General features: G+C 42.2%; 1 protein-coding gene across 3 annotated transcripts in view; it reads right to left on the bottom strand.

Annotated features, from left to right (window-relative positions):
* UBA2 (ubiquitin like modifier activating enzyme 2) overlaps positions 1–11,912 on the bottom strand; it is a 37,981-nt gene extending 26,069 nt beyond the window's left edge. The window contains exons 1-6 of one of the 3 annotated variants that reach the window (XM_084960427.1): positions 11,733–11,912; positions 8,736–8,819; positions 7,427–7,497; positions 6,117–6,181; positions 3,232–4,849; positions 1,215–2,577 (exon numbers count right to left, since the gene is read on the bottom strand). Coding sequence is in view for 1 of the 3 variants with exons in the window: in XM_084960426.1 (XP_084816552.1) it covers positions 1,215–1,336; positions 4,749–4,849; positions 6,117–6,181; positions 7,427–7,497; positions 8,736–8,819; positions 11,733–11,870 (581 nt within the window). In the remaining 2 variants the exon portion in view is untranslated. Of the gene's footprint in view, positions 1–1,214; positions 2,578–3,231; positions 4,850–6,116; positions 6,182–7,426; positions 7,498–8,735; positions 8,820–11,732 lie in introns of those variants that run through there. The other 2 variants (XM_084960426.1, XM_084960428.1) reach the window with 2 other exon arrangements.
* Between the last annotated feature and the right edge of the window lie 5,823 nt (positions 11,913–17,735).

Raw genomic sequence — 17,735 nt, 5'->3', positions numbered from 1 at the left:
CCTAAAAAGCAAAAAAAAGCAAAGAAAAGAAAAGAAAAAAAACACTGAATTCATGTAACATTAGAATGATAAATTCCTAGCAAATTTACTGGAAATCACCTGTAAACTCACGTAGATTTGGCACATTATTCAGAAGAATTTAAACCACTGATTAAGTTTCCCCAAGGGACAGTACGATTTCAGGTTTTTATTTCCTTTAAAGTCAGGAAATTTTGAAGTATTTTAAATGAGTTTATCCAATCATTAAATTTTTAAATATCCTGGCATAATCTTCTCTTATTATCATCCATTCTTTTCCTTATTATCATTGTAATCTATGCTGAGATTACACTCCCCACTTAGTTATCTATCTTTCCTCTCAACCTGCCAATTTTTATTTTTTGCTCATAACTCTATTACACCTTCTTTCTAATTTTTTTGCTTACGACGTTGTTCTTTTTCTAACATAAGTTGAAACCTTTGCTCTCTATTAATGTTCACCTTTCTTCATGTGTGTAAGCCTCTCACTTTTCTTCCAACTACCACATTCAATGTATCCTACAAGTTCCACACGTGGTATTTTCAGTATCATTACAAAGTTTTGTGGAGTTTTTTTTGGTCACACCTGTGACATCGAAGTTCCTGGGCCAGGGACTGAAACAGCAGTAATGATGCCAAGTCCTAAACCATTAAGCTACCAGAAACTCAAAAGTACTTTTAACTTCCATTTTTTTTAAACAATGAGTTGCTTCTCTTACTGGGTTCTTAACTGGCTGTGCCACAAGAAAAACTCCAATGAATTACTTCTAAGCATGCTTTGCTTTATTTTGCTTTTTAGGGCCGCACCCTCAGCACATGGAAGTTGCCAGGCTAAGGGTCAAATCAGAGAGCTACAGCTGCCAGCCTACGCCACAGCAACTTGGGATTTGAGCCGCATCTGTGACCTATACCACAGCTCATGGAAAGGAGGGACCCCTGACCCACTGAGTGAGGCCAGAGGTCGAACCCACATCCTCATGGATACTACTCAGATTCGTTTCCGCTGAGCCACAACAGGAATTCCTAAGTGTGCTTTTATATTTCCAAATACAGATTTGTATTCATTAGTTACATGCCTGTCTAATCAGACTAAGCTTCATCACAATTACAATTTCCCCAAGGTATTAAAATAAAAATGATCCCACTGTCCATCATCAGTCTTAAAAGTATGCCCATAAATATATATATACTCTTACTTGAACAAATATTTCGCCCAAACGATGCAATGAATAGGTTCTGAAGGTGTGTTACGAATTGTACAGCCGGGAAAAGTTCTCTGGGTTGGTTTGGGATGACATTCGTAACACTCAGTCACACCCTGCAAAGTCAGGATATGAGAAAAACATTTATCCCATGATGGTACCTAATATTGTAAGGTAATATAATCATAAACATTTTATTCATTCATCTACATACCAACTGTCAAGAAAATTTAAAAATATAGTGACTCCAAAATCCTTACTCTGTAGATAAGGAACTATAATTGTCATAGTCACAGCTAAGGTTCAGCCAGGACTACTCTGACTACTGGCCCTGTGAACACCATTACAATAAGCCAAATAAAAATTACTACACCTGAGGAGTTCCCATTGTGGCTTGGCAGTAATAAACCCTACTAGTATCCATGAGGACGAAGGTTCAATCCTTGGCCCTGCTCAGTGGGTTAAGGATCCGGTGTTGTTGTGAACTGTGGTATACGTTGCAGATAACCATTCAGATTTGGCATTGCTGTGACTGTGGCATAGGCTGTAGCTGTAGCTCCTATTTGACCCCTAGCCTAGGAACTTCCATATGCTGTAGGTGTAGCCCTAAAAAAAAAATTACTGTACCTGAATATTAAGCACAAGTTTACCTTGATCACACCAACAGATTAGAAAGACAAATAAGTTTTCCAACCAATTACCTCTCAAAGTTGTGAAACCCAATTATTTAAATATTTTGTATAGCTTTATCCTTCTAAGTTCCTAAAGATTAAGTGAACTTAAAAAGTATTAATTTGGAGGGAGTTCCTGTTGTGGCTCAGCAGTAACAAACCTGATTAGTATCTGTGAGTCCACAGGTTCGATCCCTGGCCTCACTCAGTGGGTTAAGGATCCAGCATTGCTGTAACCTGTGGTGCAGGTCACAGACACGACTCAGATCTGGTGTTGCTGTGGCTGTGGCTTAGGTCAGCAGCTGAAGCTCTGATTCGACCCCTAACCTGGGAACTTCCATATGCTCTAAGTGCAGCCCTAGAAAAAAAACAGAAAAAACAACAACATCCACAAAAAACTAACAACAAGAACAACAAAAACAGCATTAATTTAGGAGCAGGAGTAGAATAAACTGGAAGGTTAGGATTAACATATACACACTACTATATATAAAATAAAATAGATAGGAGTTCCCGTCGTGGCGCAGTGGTTAACGAATCCGACTAGGAACCATGAGGTTGCAGGTTCGGTCCTTGCCCTCGCTCAGTGGGTTGACGATCCGGCGTTGCCGTGAGCTGTGGTGTAGGTTGCAGACGTGGCTCGGATCCTGTGTTGCTGTGGCTCTGGCGTAGGCCAGTGGCTACAGCTCCGATTCAACCCCTTGCCTGGGAACCTCCATATGCCGCGGGAGCGGCCCAAGAAATAGCAGCAACAACAACAACAACAAAAAAGACAAAAGACAAAAAAAAAAAAAAAAAAAAAAAAAAAAAGATAGATTTATAGTATAAACTGAATCACTGTGCTGTACACTTGAAACTAACACAACATTGTAAATCAACTATACCTCCATTTAAAAAAAATTTCTAGAGCTATCCAGATACATGGAAAAATCCTGCGTATTGTTAACCAAATACTCTTCGTTTTGTTGCTAAAGGGTTTTTTCTTTTTCTCTTTCTTTTTTTAAACTGGGTTTTACTTTCTTCCATTTTAGTTGATTTACAGTGTTCTGTCAATTTCTACCGTACAGCAAAATGACCCAGTTATCCTTTTCTCACGTTATCCTTCATCATGTTCCATCACAAGTGACTGGATATAGTTCTCATAAAGGGTTATTTCTAAAGCTACACTTTAAGGAATCCCAGAAAGAACCTTACAGCACCTGAGACGATTTTCTTTTCTTTTTTTCTTTTTTTTTTTTTTTGTCTTTTTGACTTTTCTAGGGCCGCTTCCCATGGCATATGGAAGTTCCCAGGCTAGGGGTCCAATCGGAACTGTAGCCACCGGCCGAAACCAGAGCCACAGCAACTCAGGATCCAAGCCGAGTCTGCGACCAACACCACAGCTCATGGTAACGCCAAACTGAACACAAGCCACACCAGTGACAATGCCAGGCCCTTAAACCACTGGAGCCACCAGGAAACATCCTCAATCTCAGTCTTAATACATACTAGTGTCTCAGAATCATGCTAATGAGCAACGTCTTTCTAACAATGCTTAAAGACCCCAAACCTGCAATCTTGTTTTAATATACACTGCAGCAGATCCAGGGTTTTCTCCATGATGCCATTTCTGGTGTCCTTCCAATATGCTCTCTTGGGGCAGCCATATGGCAAGCAGTCATCCCTCTTACACTGATATTTACATGACTTTGTTGAATGATATAAGCTTCCAAAGAGTAATATTAAACAGTAGAAACAACTGAAGCAGAGCCAGAATTTTTAACATGGGTAAACCACCAAAAAGCAGACCAAAAAAAACAAAAACAAAAAACCCCACAAATTTAAAGTAGGATTTAATTCTGTTTAGTTTCAAAATCTGCAAAATGATTCTTCAAATGTATCTATGTTTAATTTCTTACAAGAAAAAAGATCTGAGCAGTGAATGAATAACAATGCTGAGACTGGAGTTCCCATCATGGCACAGTGGTTAACGAATCCGACTAGGAACCATGAGCTTGCAGGTTCGGTCCCTGCCCTTGCTCAGTGGGTTAAGGATCCAGCGCTGCTGTGAGCTGTGGTGTAGGTTGCAGACGTGGCTTGGGTCCTGAGTTGCTGTGGCTCTGGCGTAGGCTGGCAGCTACAGCTCCGATTCGACCCCTAGCCTGGGTACCTCCATATGCCAGGGGAGCAGCCCAAGAAATAGCAAAAAGACAAAAAACAAACAAACAAAAAAAACCCAAATGCTGAGACTGTACAAACAGGGTTATGAACACACAGGTATACTCACTCTCTAGTTCTATCTAAATATTTGAACCATTTCACAACCTCATCGAAAATTGTTTTCATAGTACTCTTCACATCTATATATCCATACTTTTTTTTTTTTTTTTTTTTGTCTTTTTGCCTTTTCTAGGGCGGCTCCCGCGGCATATGGAGGTTCCCAGGCTAGGGGGTCGAATCGGACCTGTAGCCTCTGGCCTACACCACAGCTCAGAGTAACTCGGGATCCGTAACCCACTGAGCAAGGCCAGGGATCGAACCCGCAACCTCATGGTTTCTAGTCGGATTCATTAACTACTGCGCCAAGACGGGAACTCCTATATCCATACTTTTTTAAAGTAACTTTTTACCAGACTGGTTTACCATATATCAACTACAGCATGACATGTCTACTAAGAATTTTAAAAGGCAAGCTTATTATGATTGCCAACCTAAGGATTTTAATCACAAGCTACATGACACAAAGTAGCAAAGAGCTCAAACACCTCTGCCTGTACTCTTTTGGGGTACCTTTATAGCATCCTACCATATCACATATATCCAAAGTTTACTTTTTCCCTCCTTAAGGTCCCAAATAAAGAAAAAAAAAGTTCTTTACCTTTTTGATAGTGGTTACTTGCCCAAGATAACCAGCAGTTCCACTCTCAATAAGAGGGACATCAGCTGCTAGACACATTCTATTAACATGGTTGCGGGCAGCTGGAAGAAAGATACTAATTAACAGTTTACAGGAAAAAAACAAAGAAAAAAGTTACAGTTACCTTTAAGTAGGATGAAATTCACCCAAACTAAATTTTTTTCATGTTTACTTCATATACGATTTCCTTATAGCTATGACCAAAGTAATACAGATGTTACGTATATCTAAGATATTTACCAAAAAAAGTTATTTACCAGCAAAATTTTAAACTTAAGAAATTCAGATCACAAATTTACTCCAGGAAAAGCACTGCATACATATTATTTTTAAATTCCAAAGTGTGATCTGCCTCTTCTACTGCTGTGCCTACTTCTATTAACCTTGGCTAAAACAATGTTTCAATGTTCTCCAAGTCCTGAACTTGCTCTTATTCTGCTATCATTATCAGCTAATATACATACGTGAATGGAGAATGTGGAATATCAACTTGGAAATATTAAGGCAGTTTAAGGTTAGGGGAAAAAAGATGAGTCTAGTTAAGTGTTATCCTGACTCTCATGCTAATTTGTCTGTTTTCTCACTTGATTATTTCTGGCCCAAAAATTGTTAGAAACTCATATATTATTTGACAGATGTATTTTACATGTGGAAATAATTATAGAAAAAGAGTGTTATTAAGTATTTTTACTCCACATTCCAGACATACAGATTTTATAAAAATAACTGGCTATACAATATTGATTATATGAAACATCACCACTACTGTGTAAAATTTAAATAATCTACAATGTGTGCATGCCATAGGATCCCATCTGATACCTTACAGCACCAGATATACTGAAAATAATTCAAGAGCCATGACTCCAACGCTAACTTTGGCATCCTGTTGCCTTATTGTCAAAATAGTAGTTTTTGGCCCTAATTACCCTTTAGATCATTTGGGGAACTGTGAAAAAATATGATCTTTACATCCCATCCAGAGTCTAATTTAATTAGTCTTGGGTAAAAAAAAATGGGCACTGATATTTCTTAGATCTCCACATAAATGAAGGATGTCACACTGTGTTTAAGTGCTGGGATAATATGAAACATACACATGCATGCAGCCCTATGCAGTCATGCTCTTCAACGATTTTAACTTCCCCTACATTCACATTAGTTCTAGTTAAAATTATAATCAACCGGTTAGCTTTAAATCTGATCTTACTTCCCTTTAGGTCTTTGAGGGTCTAACTCATAAGGAAATATTTTTGTTAATACTAAATGTGTAAATAACCTTGTTATGGAGGAAGGGGAAAATACTTAAAAATATTAAAATAATCTCACCTCTGTTATCTAAAGCATTCATAACCAATATAAATTGTCGAAAAAATTCCACATTATAGTCAGGGCTACAAAGTAAAAAAAAAGAAAAGAAAAAGAAAAAAAAAAAGAAAAGAAAAAGAAAAAATGGTCACCAAAATAACTGGCCTTACACATGAGCTTCATAATACAATACAGGGTCCTAAAAAGCATATTAAAGTAATAAGAGTGCAAAAATAACAGATATTAGGGGTCTCAACCATATAGAAAGGTTTGCCTTTTTCCAAACACCATAAAAAATTTAAAAGAAATTATTTCCCCCTAATTCCTATGAGTGATTACATATCCTTTTTGGCCAGTTACCTCAGGCACAAGAGTAGAATCTCAAACTGGCATGACTTCTACTAGTCCCACCAGGCCTTCTTGGGGCAGCAAGTGCCTGGGAACATGCAAAGAATACATTCCCAGGATCAGCCTGGCCTCTGGCTTCACCTCACATGGTCAGGATCAGGCAGGGGTCAGGCCCCTAGGGTCCCTGCTTTTAGCAGCACTGGGAAAGCAACACAGGCTAAGCAGGTTGTAGGGCTATAGGCAATCTTATAGAGCAAACTAGCAGAGAATAAAAAGGAAGATATAGGCACAAACTCCCTGAAAAAGCATAAGACTTTTTCTAATTCCAGGCCTCAAACAAGAACATATTATTTTTAACACCATTTACTTGTCAGCTGGAGAACAACGACAGATAAAGGATATTTTAGACCCAGAGTTCCTTTGACCCAACACCTCCAAAGCTATATATCCACTCTATCTTTACTGAGATCAGAGCATATTTAAGTACCATCCAAACTACTGCCCCATCACAATTCTCACTGTTATATTACAGAAGTGACAATCCCAGTAAATTATTTCGGGAGAGAATCTTTTAAACTGAAAAAGGGCACAGCTAAAATCCAACAGAACGAGAGCGATATATTTAAAAAGCCCAAATCACCACATATAATTTCTCATAGTTTAGAATATCTTTTTATTTAAAATAAGACTATAAGTTCCTTTTAGGTTTCCAAGTAACTTATTTATTGAAAGTATTAAAGTAACTCACCTCTTACCTAAATCATTCAAATCATATAAATATATAAAAATATGTATAAACTTAAATGAATGCCACTTATGTGGGCACAACCTATCACACAAATTATCCCCCCCCCCAAAAAAAAAAATCTTAAAAAGCAGAATGACTTTTGAGTTCATACATTTAGCTAATAAAAATATCTTCCAAAGGTTTAATTAAAAATTCACAGCAAACATAATTTTGCAACATAATAATCAGAGCATACTTCATGATGCTGTCATGGTAGGCTATGATATTAGCTTTCGGGTAAAACTGCAGTACACTTTCTTTGGCAACCTGGAAAAACAAACAACACTAAATTACTAATTTACTAAGTTACTACAACATTTCTCTCTGTATGTGAAATATATTTATGGTGCACAACAGTTGTTTCACCTACTTACATAACACTACCTTATTAAAACCTAAAGAAATATAAAAATGTTAACAGAAAATTTTATTAAGATTAAGCTATTACACATACTTAGAAAATAACCAGAGAGCTGCCCCTCTCATACACACCTGTTCATGAATGGCAAGCTTCAGCAAAAGTATCAAATGCAGTAACCAAGTAGTCATTTACCCAAAGAATATCTACTAAGCATCTTCCATATAAGAGAATCTGCATAAGGCACTTGGTGAGCAAAAGTGACATTAATCAAATAATCACCTAGATAAATTTAATTACAAACTATGATAAATGATACACAGAAAAAGTAGAAGTTGTTGGAGTTCCTGTCATGGCTCAATGGAAACCAATCTGACTAGTATCCATGAGGACACAGGTTCGATCCCTAGCCCCGATCAGTGGGCTAAAGATCTGGCATTGCCAGTGAGCTGTGGTGTAGGTCACAGATGTGGCTCGGATCTGTTGTTTCTGTGGCTGTGGTGTAGGCTGGGAGCTGTAGCTCCAATTGGACCCCTAGCCTGGGAGCCCCCATATGCCGCTGGTGTGGCCCTAAAAAGACAAAAAATAAAAGTAGAGGTAGTTATGAGAGAAAGATCTGACTCAGTCTAAGAGGTTTAGGAAAGCACTCCTAGAGAAAATTTGAAATGTGTAAAGAAGAGTGGAAGTTTGCCCAAAAGCCTAGAAGAGAAGAAAAGGGAAAAAATGTTTAAAAACCTGAATCAAGATGGACATTCAAGGAACTAAAGATAAGTCGGGGAGACTGTCTTTTAAAGAGAACAACAGCACAGGGTGTAGCTTCTCAAGCTCCCAAGTACAGGAGCAGCCAACCAACCTCCAGGGAATATAGGAACACAAAGCTCGTGCCAAGTAAATAATCAGAAATTTAAGTAAGAGAGGGACACCATTTACAGGTTTGGGTAGAGTACTTTTATTTCCCCTGCAGACCGAAAAATGAGGACAGTCTTCAGTCCTTTACTGGACAGATCTTACTTGTCACAATCCCTCAGGTACAAGGAGATGGCTTCCCCATGATCTCCCTCATACCAGAGTCCATAAATAGAAGAGCCACCAAAGGGCAGAAATATAAACGGCTAAACAGAAAACGATAGGAGAAATACAAAGTTACCTGAGCCTTTGATCTTCCAACATGTTTCTTTTGAAACAAAAACTGTCTGTTGAGGTTGCTGACATCAATAGTATCCAGATCAATCTACAAATGCATAAACTCCAAATAAATCACAAATTTCCTCTATGTCTGAACAATAAGTATCACTACCTCAGCATCCATAACCCAGAACTTCTGATATTTTCTACATTAGTGGAGAAAATGCTTTTCAACCAGTAATACCAAAGTTGCTAAGTTGATAAAAATAATTTCATGCAGGCGTTCTCTTGTGGCACAGGAGGTTAAGACTCTGGTGTTGCCACTGCAGTGGCTTTTGAGTTGCTGCTGTGGCTCAGGCTCAATCCCCGATCTGGCAACTTCCATATGCCACAGGCACAGTATGATGCATGTATAAATAAGTAAATAATTTAATGTATGTTTTTTAAGAAAAACCCAGGATTTAATTTCAGAGATAACTTTTTCAAAAATGTTATTTATTTTGTGATTTTCATTTTTTCCATTATAGTTGATTTAGTGTTTTGTCAATTTCTACTGTACAGCAAAGTGACCCAGTCATACACACACACTCTTTTTCTCACATTATCCTCCATCATGTTCCATCACAAGTGACTAGATATAGTCCCCTACATCTATACAGCAGGATCTCATTTGTTTCTCTACTCCAAATGAAATAGTTTGCACCCATTAACCCCAGACTCCCAGTCCATCCCACCCCCTTCCCCTTGGCAACCACAAGTCTGTTCCCAAATTCTATGAGTCTCTTTTCTGTGGAATCAAAAATATTTTAGGATACATTTTGCTCTTTAATCATCCTGACAAAAAAATTAAGAAATTCCTTTTTTTTTTTTTTGGGCTACACCCATGGCATACGGAGATTCTCAGGCTAGGGGTCGAATAGGAGCTGTAGCTGCTGGCCTACACCATGGCCACAGCAACGTGGGATCTGAGCCATATATGCAACCTACACCACAGCTCATGGCAACACCAGATCCTTAACCCACTAAGTGAGGCCAGGGATCGAACCTGCAACCTCATCGTTCCTAGTTGGGTTTCTTAACCACTGAGCCATGACCAGAACTCTGGAAATTCCTTCTATGCCCTTATATGCCATAAAATTAGTTGAAAATGTGTTATACTGCCATCATTTCTTCATCAATCTAGTTACTCTCTCAAATAAAACATAATAGATTTAACTGTGCCCTGTTTTTTTTCTCACATGACACCTGGCAAACAGATTACTGAATTTTTGCTGCTTTAATTCAAAAGTCTTTACCTATGACATAATTTCATTTACAATTATTACCTGAGGGCTATAGAAGTAAAATTCTACACAAGGTTAAAAGTGTTACACTTTGGAGTTCCCACTGTGGCACAAGAGGATGGGTGGTGCAACATAGGTTGCGACTGCAGCCTGGATCTGATCCCTGGCCCACGAACTCCATATGCCAAAGGATGACCAAAAAAGAAAAAGCAAGGAAGAAGAAAAAGTGTCAGGTTTTAAGTCTTAACTAATTGCTGCTTAAAAGTCAATATAAGCAGAGAGTTCTCTTGTGGAGCAACAGGTTGTCACTACAGTGGCTCAGGTCACTGTTGTGTTGAAGGTACGATCCCTAGCCCAGGAACTCCCACATGCCAAGGGCATTGCCTGCCCCACCTCCAACCAAAAAAAAAAAAAAAAAATATATATATATATATTTATATGGAAATATAAGATATAATAATAACTAATACCACTTTCATTCCATCTCAATAAAATATGAGAAATGAAATATTTGTGAAATCACCAAAACATATACTCACCTAACATTTTTTATTTGTACTTCCTAAGTTTATATTGAAATTAAACCAAATAAAAAAGGATCAGCATTCATTTTTCAGGTGCCCAAATTCACTGTCTTGTCTATTACAAAATGGTCCTTTTAAAGAAGTACCAGGAGTTATTAGCAATGCAACAATCATATTTGGGATATGTGATACAGAACTGAATGGAAAGACTAACTCTATAAGAACCAAACAAAAATGCATAGTCTTTTCCCCTAGTCACTCATTTATTAGTTCAGTCAGCCACTTTTTTTTTTTTTTTTTTTTAAATTCCATGTCTTCACTACGCCTTAAGACACTGTAAACTCACATCCAAACTCCAGGTTACAACTCCAATTACAAAGTTCACAGTAATAGAAATAACTTGATTCTAACTACAGTAACTTCCTGTCATTGCAAAAGTTAAAATCCTAAACATCCATCTTTAACGAAATAAGCGAGCATACGATCTAAGGTGACAACAATGATTGTAACGCAGATTATGTGCCCCCAGAACAGAGGAGCGCGAGTGCCAAAGGAGTTCTACAACTTGCTTAGCGATCCAAGGTAAGTTACTAAACTCCACTGCATCTCCTTTTTCCTCTTATCTGTTGAAAATAAACTGGAATGAAAGCAGCGTTTACAAGCCTATGAGAGTAGTGAAGAGTAAATGCGTTAAGGCGAGTAAACCACTCAGGGCAGCACGGGGGCTCCAGACAAGCGCTCAGTAGGTCCAGGTTGCTATTACCGCCATACTCTGCTCTGGATCATTATTTCTGAGTTATGGGGGACTTCCGAATTGAACATTCTCAACATCCATAAGGGACACAAGACAATCACCTTCTGCCTCGGGTTAAAGCTGGGGAACTGTTCTGAAGCGGGGACACCAGTCCGCTTCCACACCCTATAGCCGCCACAAATTGGCGCTTCCCGGGAAGCGGGGGGCGGCCCGCCGCGGGACGCCCGGAAGACCCGGGCCCTCAGCCCCCTCGGCCTCCTCGGCGTGCGGAGCCGGCCCGGGATGCGGCGAGGCCGGCCCCGTCCCCGTCGAAGAGCTTCCTCTACGCAGGCAGCCACGACCCCGGGGCCTCTTGGCCCAGCCCCGCGCCCCAACTCCGGTCCCGACCCCCGGGCCACGAACCCCCGGCCCCGTCTCCACGGCCCGCCATTCAGCCCGCGCGCACGCCTGGCCCTCACCAGGTCGATGTGTGAGAAGCCGGTGAGCACAAGGTTTTTAAGGAGCTCGCAGCCGATGCCTCCCGCGCCCACCACCAGGACCCGGCCGCCGGCCACGGCCTCGGCCAGCTCCCGGGGCAGCCCCCGCGACAGTGCCATGGCGGGAGGACCACGAGCCGCGGCGGAGGCGGAGGCGGGAGAAATGAGCCGCGGCCGGAAGCAGGTGGGGGAGGGGCGCCTCAGCTTCCGTTCCTGCGCACTGCGGCCGCCAGTGGGCGCCGAGTGGGCGGGGCCTTGGGAGTCCCTGGGCTGGTGGCTCCAGCTCAGGCTTCAGTTTAAGCGGAGTGTTCACACCTCTGGGCGTGCTAGAGACTGGGAGCCTTTCAGGGACGTGTGTACTCCTCTATCCGGCTTCCGGCTTAAGACGCCTAAGGGTCGTCCTGTAGCCTGAGGTTTGGACTCCCAGCCAAGGCTTGTTACAGGTTAGAAAACAGAGGTCCTTCTATGTAAAGAGCTCTTACATATTAACAAGATGACAAATGTCGGAGTTCCTGGTGGCTCAGCAGGTTAAGGATCCCGTGTTGTCACTGCTGTGGCTTGGTTTGATCCCAGGCCCAGAACTTCCACATGCTGCGGGTGTGGCCAAAAAAAAAAGGGAAGAAAGAAAAAAGAAAACAGATGTCACCTAGATAAAATATATAGGCAAAGGATGGGAAAAAGCACTCAGACAATGGATGATATGCTCAATATTGAAATTTAATCAAGGAGTACCTATCCTGGCTCAGCAGTAACAAACCTGACTAGTATCCATGAGGACTCGGTTTCCATCCCTGGTCTTGCTCAGTGGATTAAGGACCCACTGTGAGCTGTGGTGTAGGCCATGCTGCAGCTCCTATTAGACCCCTAGGCTGGCATCTTCCATATGCCAACAGTGCAGCCGTAAAAAGACAAAAAAGAAAAAAATTTCATCAAAGACATGCAAAATAGTATTCAAATTCTTTTCACCTATTAAACTGGCAAAAAGAAAATTTATAACACTGTTTTTGAGCACTGCAGATAAGAATACTAAAGCAAAGCTTCCTAGAGACTAAAGCAGCAGTACGATTACAAAAACCCAAGTAGGAGTTCCCTGGTGGTATAATGGTTAGGACTCTGCACTTTCACCCCTGTGACCTAGGTTCGGTCCCTGGTTTGGGAATTGAAATCCCACATGAAGCCCCTGCACATTGTAGCCAAAAGTGGGAGAAGGAGGGTTGGAATTCTCAATGTGGTATACTAGGTTAAGAATACAACTGCAAAGGCTCAGATTCAATCCCTGGCCCAGGAACTTCCACATGCTGTGGGTGCATCCATAAAAAACAAACAAACAAGGAGTTCCCATCCTGGCGCAGCAGAAATGAATCTGACTAGAAACCATGAAATTGTGGTTTTGATCCCTGGCCTCGCTCAGTGGGTTAAGGATCTAGCGTTGCTGTGAGCTGTGGTGTAGGTCGAAGACATAGCTTGGATCCTGCATTGGTGTGGCTGTGGCTGTGGCCAGCAGCTGTAGCACCAATTAGACCCCTAGCCTGGGAACCTCCATATGTCATGGGTGTGGCCCTTAAAAGACAAAAGACAAAAAAAAAACCTAAAATTGTGCATAGCTTTTTTTTTGCTGCACCTGCAGCATTTGAAAGTTCCCAGGCCACAGAAGCAGCCAGAGCTGCTGCAGTGACAACTGCCAGAGCCTTAATCCACTGCACCACAAGGGAACTCTGTGTGTAGCTTTTTTTTTTTTTCTTTTTTTCTTTTTTCCTGAGATATATGGAGGTTCCCAGGCTAGAGGTCAAATCAGAGCTGTAGCCGCCAGCCTACACCACAGCCACAACAACGTGGGATCCGAGCCACATCTGCAACCTACACCACAGCTCATGGCAATGCCAGATCCTTAACCCACTGAGCAAGGCCAGGGATCAAACCAGCATCCTCATGGATACTGGTCAGGTTTGTTAACTGCTGAGCCACGACGGGAACTCCTGTCTTTTTAGGGCTGCACTCTGGGCATATGGAAGTTCCCAGACTAAGTGTTGAATCAGAGCTACAGCTGCTTGCCTATGCCGCAGACACAGCAACTCGGGATCCAAGCCACATCTGTGACCTACACCACCTCTCACGGCAATGCCAGATCCTTAACCCACTGAGCAAGGCCAGGGATTGAACCTGCATCCTCATTGATGCTAGTTGGATTCATTTCTGCTGAGCCAGGTTGGGAACTCCCCATTTCTAACATTTCTTTTTTTTTCTTTTTTTTTTTTTTTTTTTTGTCTGAGTGTCTTTTTTTTGTTGTTGTTGTTGTTGCTATTTCTTGGGCCGCTCCTGCGGCATATGGAGGTTCCCAGGCTAGGGGTCAAATCGGAGCTGTAGCCACCGGCCTATGCCAGAGCCACAGCAACACGGGATCCGAGCCGCGTCTGCAACCTACACCACAGCTCACGGCAACGCCGGATCGATAACCCACTGAGCAAGGGCAGGGACCGAACCCGCAACCTCATGGTTCCTAGTCGGATTCGTTAACCACTGCGCCACGACGGGAACTCCATTTCTAACATTTCTTAATCATAGTTTTGGGAGTAGGTATAGCTTACAATTCTTTTGCCTGGTGGTCCATGGTTCAGGGGTCTATTAGTTCATCTTGCCCCCAAGAAACCACATGAGTTTGTATGTTGATTATATATATAATAGCAATTTTAGGACATTAATGGTATTATCAACAACAGCAATTTTAATCATCCAGCTGTGATTGATTAGCGTTTAGTGAGCACAGGATTGAGGTCAGAGGAGATAAGAAAGGGAATAAAGTTTCGGACAGAGAGATTGATCATAAACTCCATAAGGGGACTTGATTTTGTGGGGGATGAAATCTGAGCTTTTAACTGCTTACTTGTCTAATGAAGGTATCCAGATATTTGCCAGAAATTCAAGATACTTATTGCATTTATCCTAATATAACTCATGATAGCCTATTTATCACACCCTTACCCTAAAACAATTCATTACAACCATTCCTTAAGGACACATATTTCCTTTCTTGTGTCAAAATACGGCCTCATGGTGTTTGCCTTTGTAAGCCCCTTTCTCTTCCCTATAACGCTCTGTTTTACTCAAATCCATGTCTCCAGAATTGCAATTCAAGTCCCCATATACACTTTTTTTTTTTTTTTGCCTTTTTGTCTTTTTGTCTTTTTAAGGCTGCACCCGCAGCATGTGGAGGTTCCCAGGCTAGGAGTGTAATTGGAGCTACAGCTGCCGGCCTATGCCACAGCCACAGCAATGTCAGATCTGAACAGCGTCTGTGACCTACACTATACCTCACAGCAACACCAGATCTTTAACCCACTGAGGCCAGGGATCGAACCCACAACCTCATGGTTCCTCGTCGGATTCATTTTTGCTGCGCCTTGACGGGAACTCCTCCCATATACACTCTTATTTGCAGCCTTGTTGTTTTGGTTGACAGTGGAAAACAGGAAAATGCTTTGACTTCTGTGGTCTTTCTCATCCATTGCTTGGCTCACCACCCACACACCAAGCCTTGTCTGTGAGGCGTACTCAGGCTGTTGCCCTGATCCTTGAGGTGGTGAAGTGAAAGGGTCAGAGTACCCAATCATATGGGGGGTGGGGGACACCCTTAACATAATAGGGTGCTGATGTTGCTTCTTTACTCTTGGCTCAGCTCTCACAAAGGCTCCATTCACCAGCTAAAGCTAACAGAGGCTCTCCACAGAGTGGCAGCCTTCCTCTTCCCTCTAGACACTCAGTGAATAGAGCTACCTTCCTTTGCTTCTCTCCTGCCTCCTTCCTCTTCACTTTGCCTGGGTTGGACTAGGCACCTGACCCTGAGACTTTGCTTTTCTTTGTGGGTACGTGTTAAAAAATAAGACACAAGCTCAAAATGGAGTCGCTTGTGCTAAGCTCCACATCACCAAACTGAGACCATTACAGTTTCAGCTTTCCCAGAAATGGAATCTTAAACTATCAATCAGGAATCGTCTGATCAGCACTAGTTAGGTCATCTGCCTGACAGACCCCTGTCACCGCTACAGGAAAGTAACTGTGCAATAAACAACCCCCTTTTTTTGCTTTAGTATAACTTTCTTGTCTCTGCCCCTTTCTGCCTATAAAAGTCATTTTCTTCAGCTCCTTGGAACTCCTTTCTCTCTGCTAGATTGGGTGCTGCCTGGTTCCAGTTGATTTTCACTCGAACTCTTATGCCTCAGTTTATCTTTTAACAGTGTGTATAAAGGGTAAATTGCTTGCCCACCTTAACAAATTCAAATAGGACACAAATGCAGGAAATAAAACCTGAAAGGTCCCACCCACAGTGCACATTTAATGCAATGCAAGGCCTTGCGGGTGTTTCTATTTCCAGATCTAGCTCTTTCACACAACACTGTGCAGTTTTACAGTTAAATGGGTTCACACTGGACTTTTCTCCTATCTTGCTTCCTTAACAATATGTCTCTACAAACATATTTCTATTGGATCACGGCCATGCGCCTGCTAATCTGTACTCTATTTAGGCAAGACCCGATATAAACAGGTATAACTAGGTGTTTGATTGGAAGCACAGGAAGTTGTCTCCACCTAAAAGTCAGAAACCTACACTCAGTTCAGATATCTGAAAATCTATCAACAGTTTAAAGCAATGGTTCTACCTCATCCTCTCATCAAAGGAGAAGATGTTCTGGCCATTTAAATATATCGAAAGTGATGTGTACCTGCAAATCTGAGCAGTCTGTTTTTTGTTTCTTTCTTTTTGGTCTTTTTAGGGCCTCGCCCATGGCATATGGAGGTTCCCAGGCTGGGGGTCAAATTGGAGCTGTAGCCGCTGTCCTATGCCACAGTCACAGAAATGCCAGATCCAAGCCACGACTGTGACCTACACCACAGCTCACGGCAATGCTGGATCCTTAACCCACTGAGCAAGACCAGGGATTGAACCTACATCTTCATGGATACTAGTCAGGTTCATTTCTGCTGAGCCAGGACGAGAACTCCTAAGCAGTCTGTTTTCTGCTCTAGCTGGAGTGAGTGGTCTGATTGGTGAATGCTCCACCCACAACAGAAGTGCCACAGGGAAACTGGTCACTTCTCCAGCATGACAGAGAGAAGAGGGAACCAAACTCTCTCTGAGGTCCATGCTCATCCTCAGCCCTGCAAATCCAGTGTTCCTGAAATATCACTGATCGACCCCTTCACTCCCTCCTACACAGCCAGCCTTTTTCCCTCAGGTGCCTTGCACCGTCCGGGAAGAGGGGAGGGGGCAGGGAAGCATCACACAGAATTCTCACGAGCCACACACTGCCCAGGAGAACCACCTCTCAGAATAACATGGGCCATGTGTGTTATTTACCTGTTAATGGGGTTTTTTTGGTCTTTTTAGGGCTGCACCTGCAGCATATGGAGGTTCCCAAGCTAGGGGTCGAATCAGAGCTGCAGCTGCCAGCCTACACCACACCCACAGCCACAGTCACATCAGATCCAAGCTACGTGTGCAAATGACACCACAGCTCACAGCAACGCCAGAGCCTCAACCCAATGGGTGAGGCCAGGAATCGAACCCACGACCTCATGGTTCCTAATAGGATTTGTTTCCACAGCCCCGATGGGAACGCCCCAGGTTGTTTATATTACTACTCAGTGTCCTCATCTACGCAGGTCTGTACGCAGTGGGTGGGTGTTTTCATGCTGCTGTCAAGGGGCAGTGGAAAGGAAGCAGCTGGTAACATAAAAACTAAATACAGAAAGGGGAGACTGGACACGTTTACAGGTATGGAGGGACAATCCAGAACAGAGAATGAGTCCCCTTCCTGTGATGCTTCAGAGGCAGAAGGTTCAAGCGAGTGAGGGCGGGAGCCTGGGGTGGGGGAACATGGGGCATGCCTGAACAGCTCACGTCACAGGGCAGGAGCCTCAAGCAGCTGGAGCAGGTCCAGGAGTTTGCTGTGTCAGCATCCAGGGACAGCAAAAGTGCAGTGAAGTGCC

This window comes from Sus scrofa, chromosome 6, assembly GCF_054392235.1.
Source record: "Sus scrofa isolate SSC_HxYL_T2T_F1_AM1 chromosome 6, Sscrofa_HxYL_maternal_Yorkshire_Landrace_v2.0, whole genome shotgun sequence".
Classification (NCBI taxonomy): domain Eukaryota; kingdom Metazoa; phylum Chordata; class Mammalia; order Artiodactyla; family Suidae; genus Sus; species Sus scrofa.
This window is presented reverse-complemented; position numbering and strand designations above follow the sequence as displayed.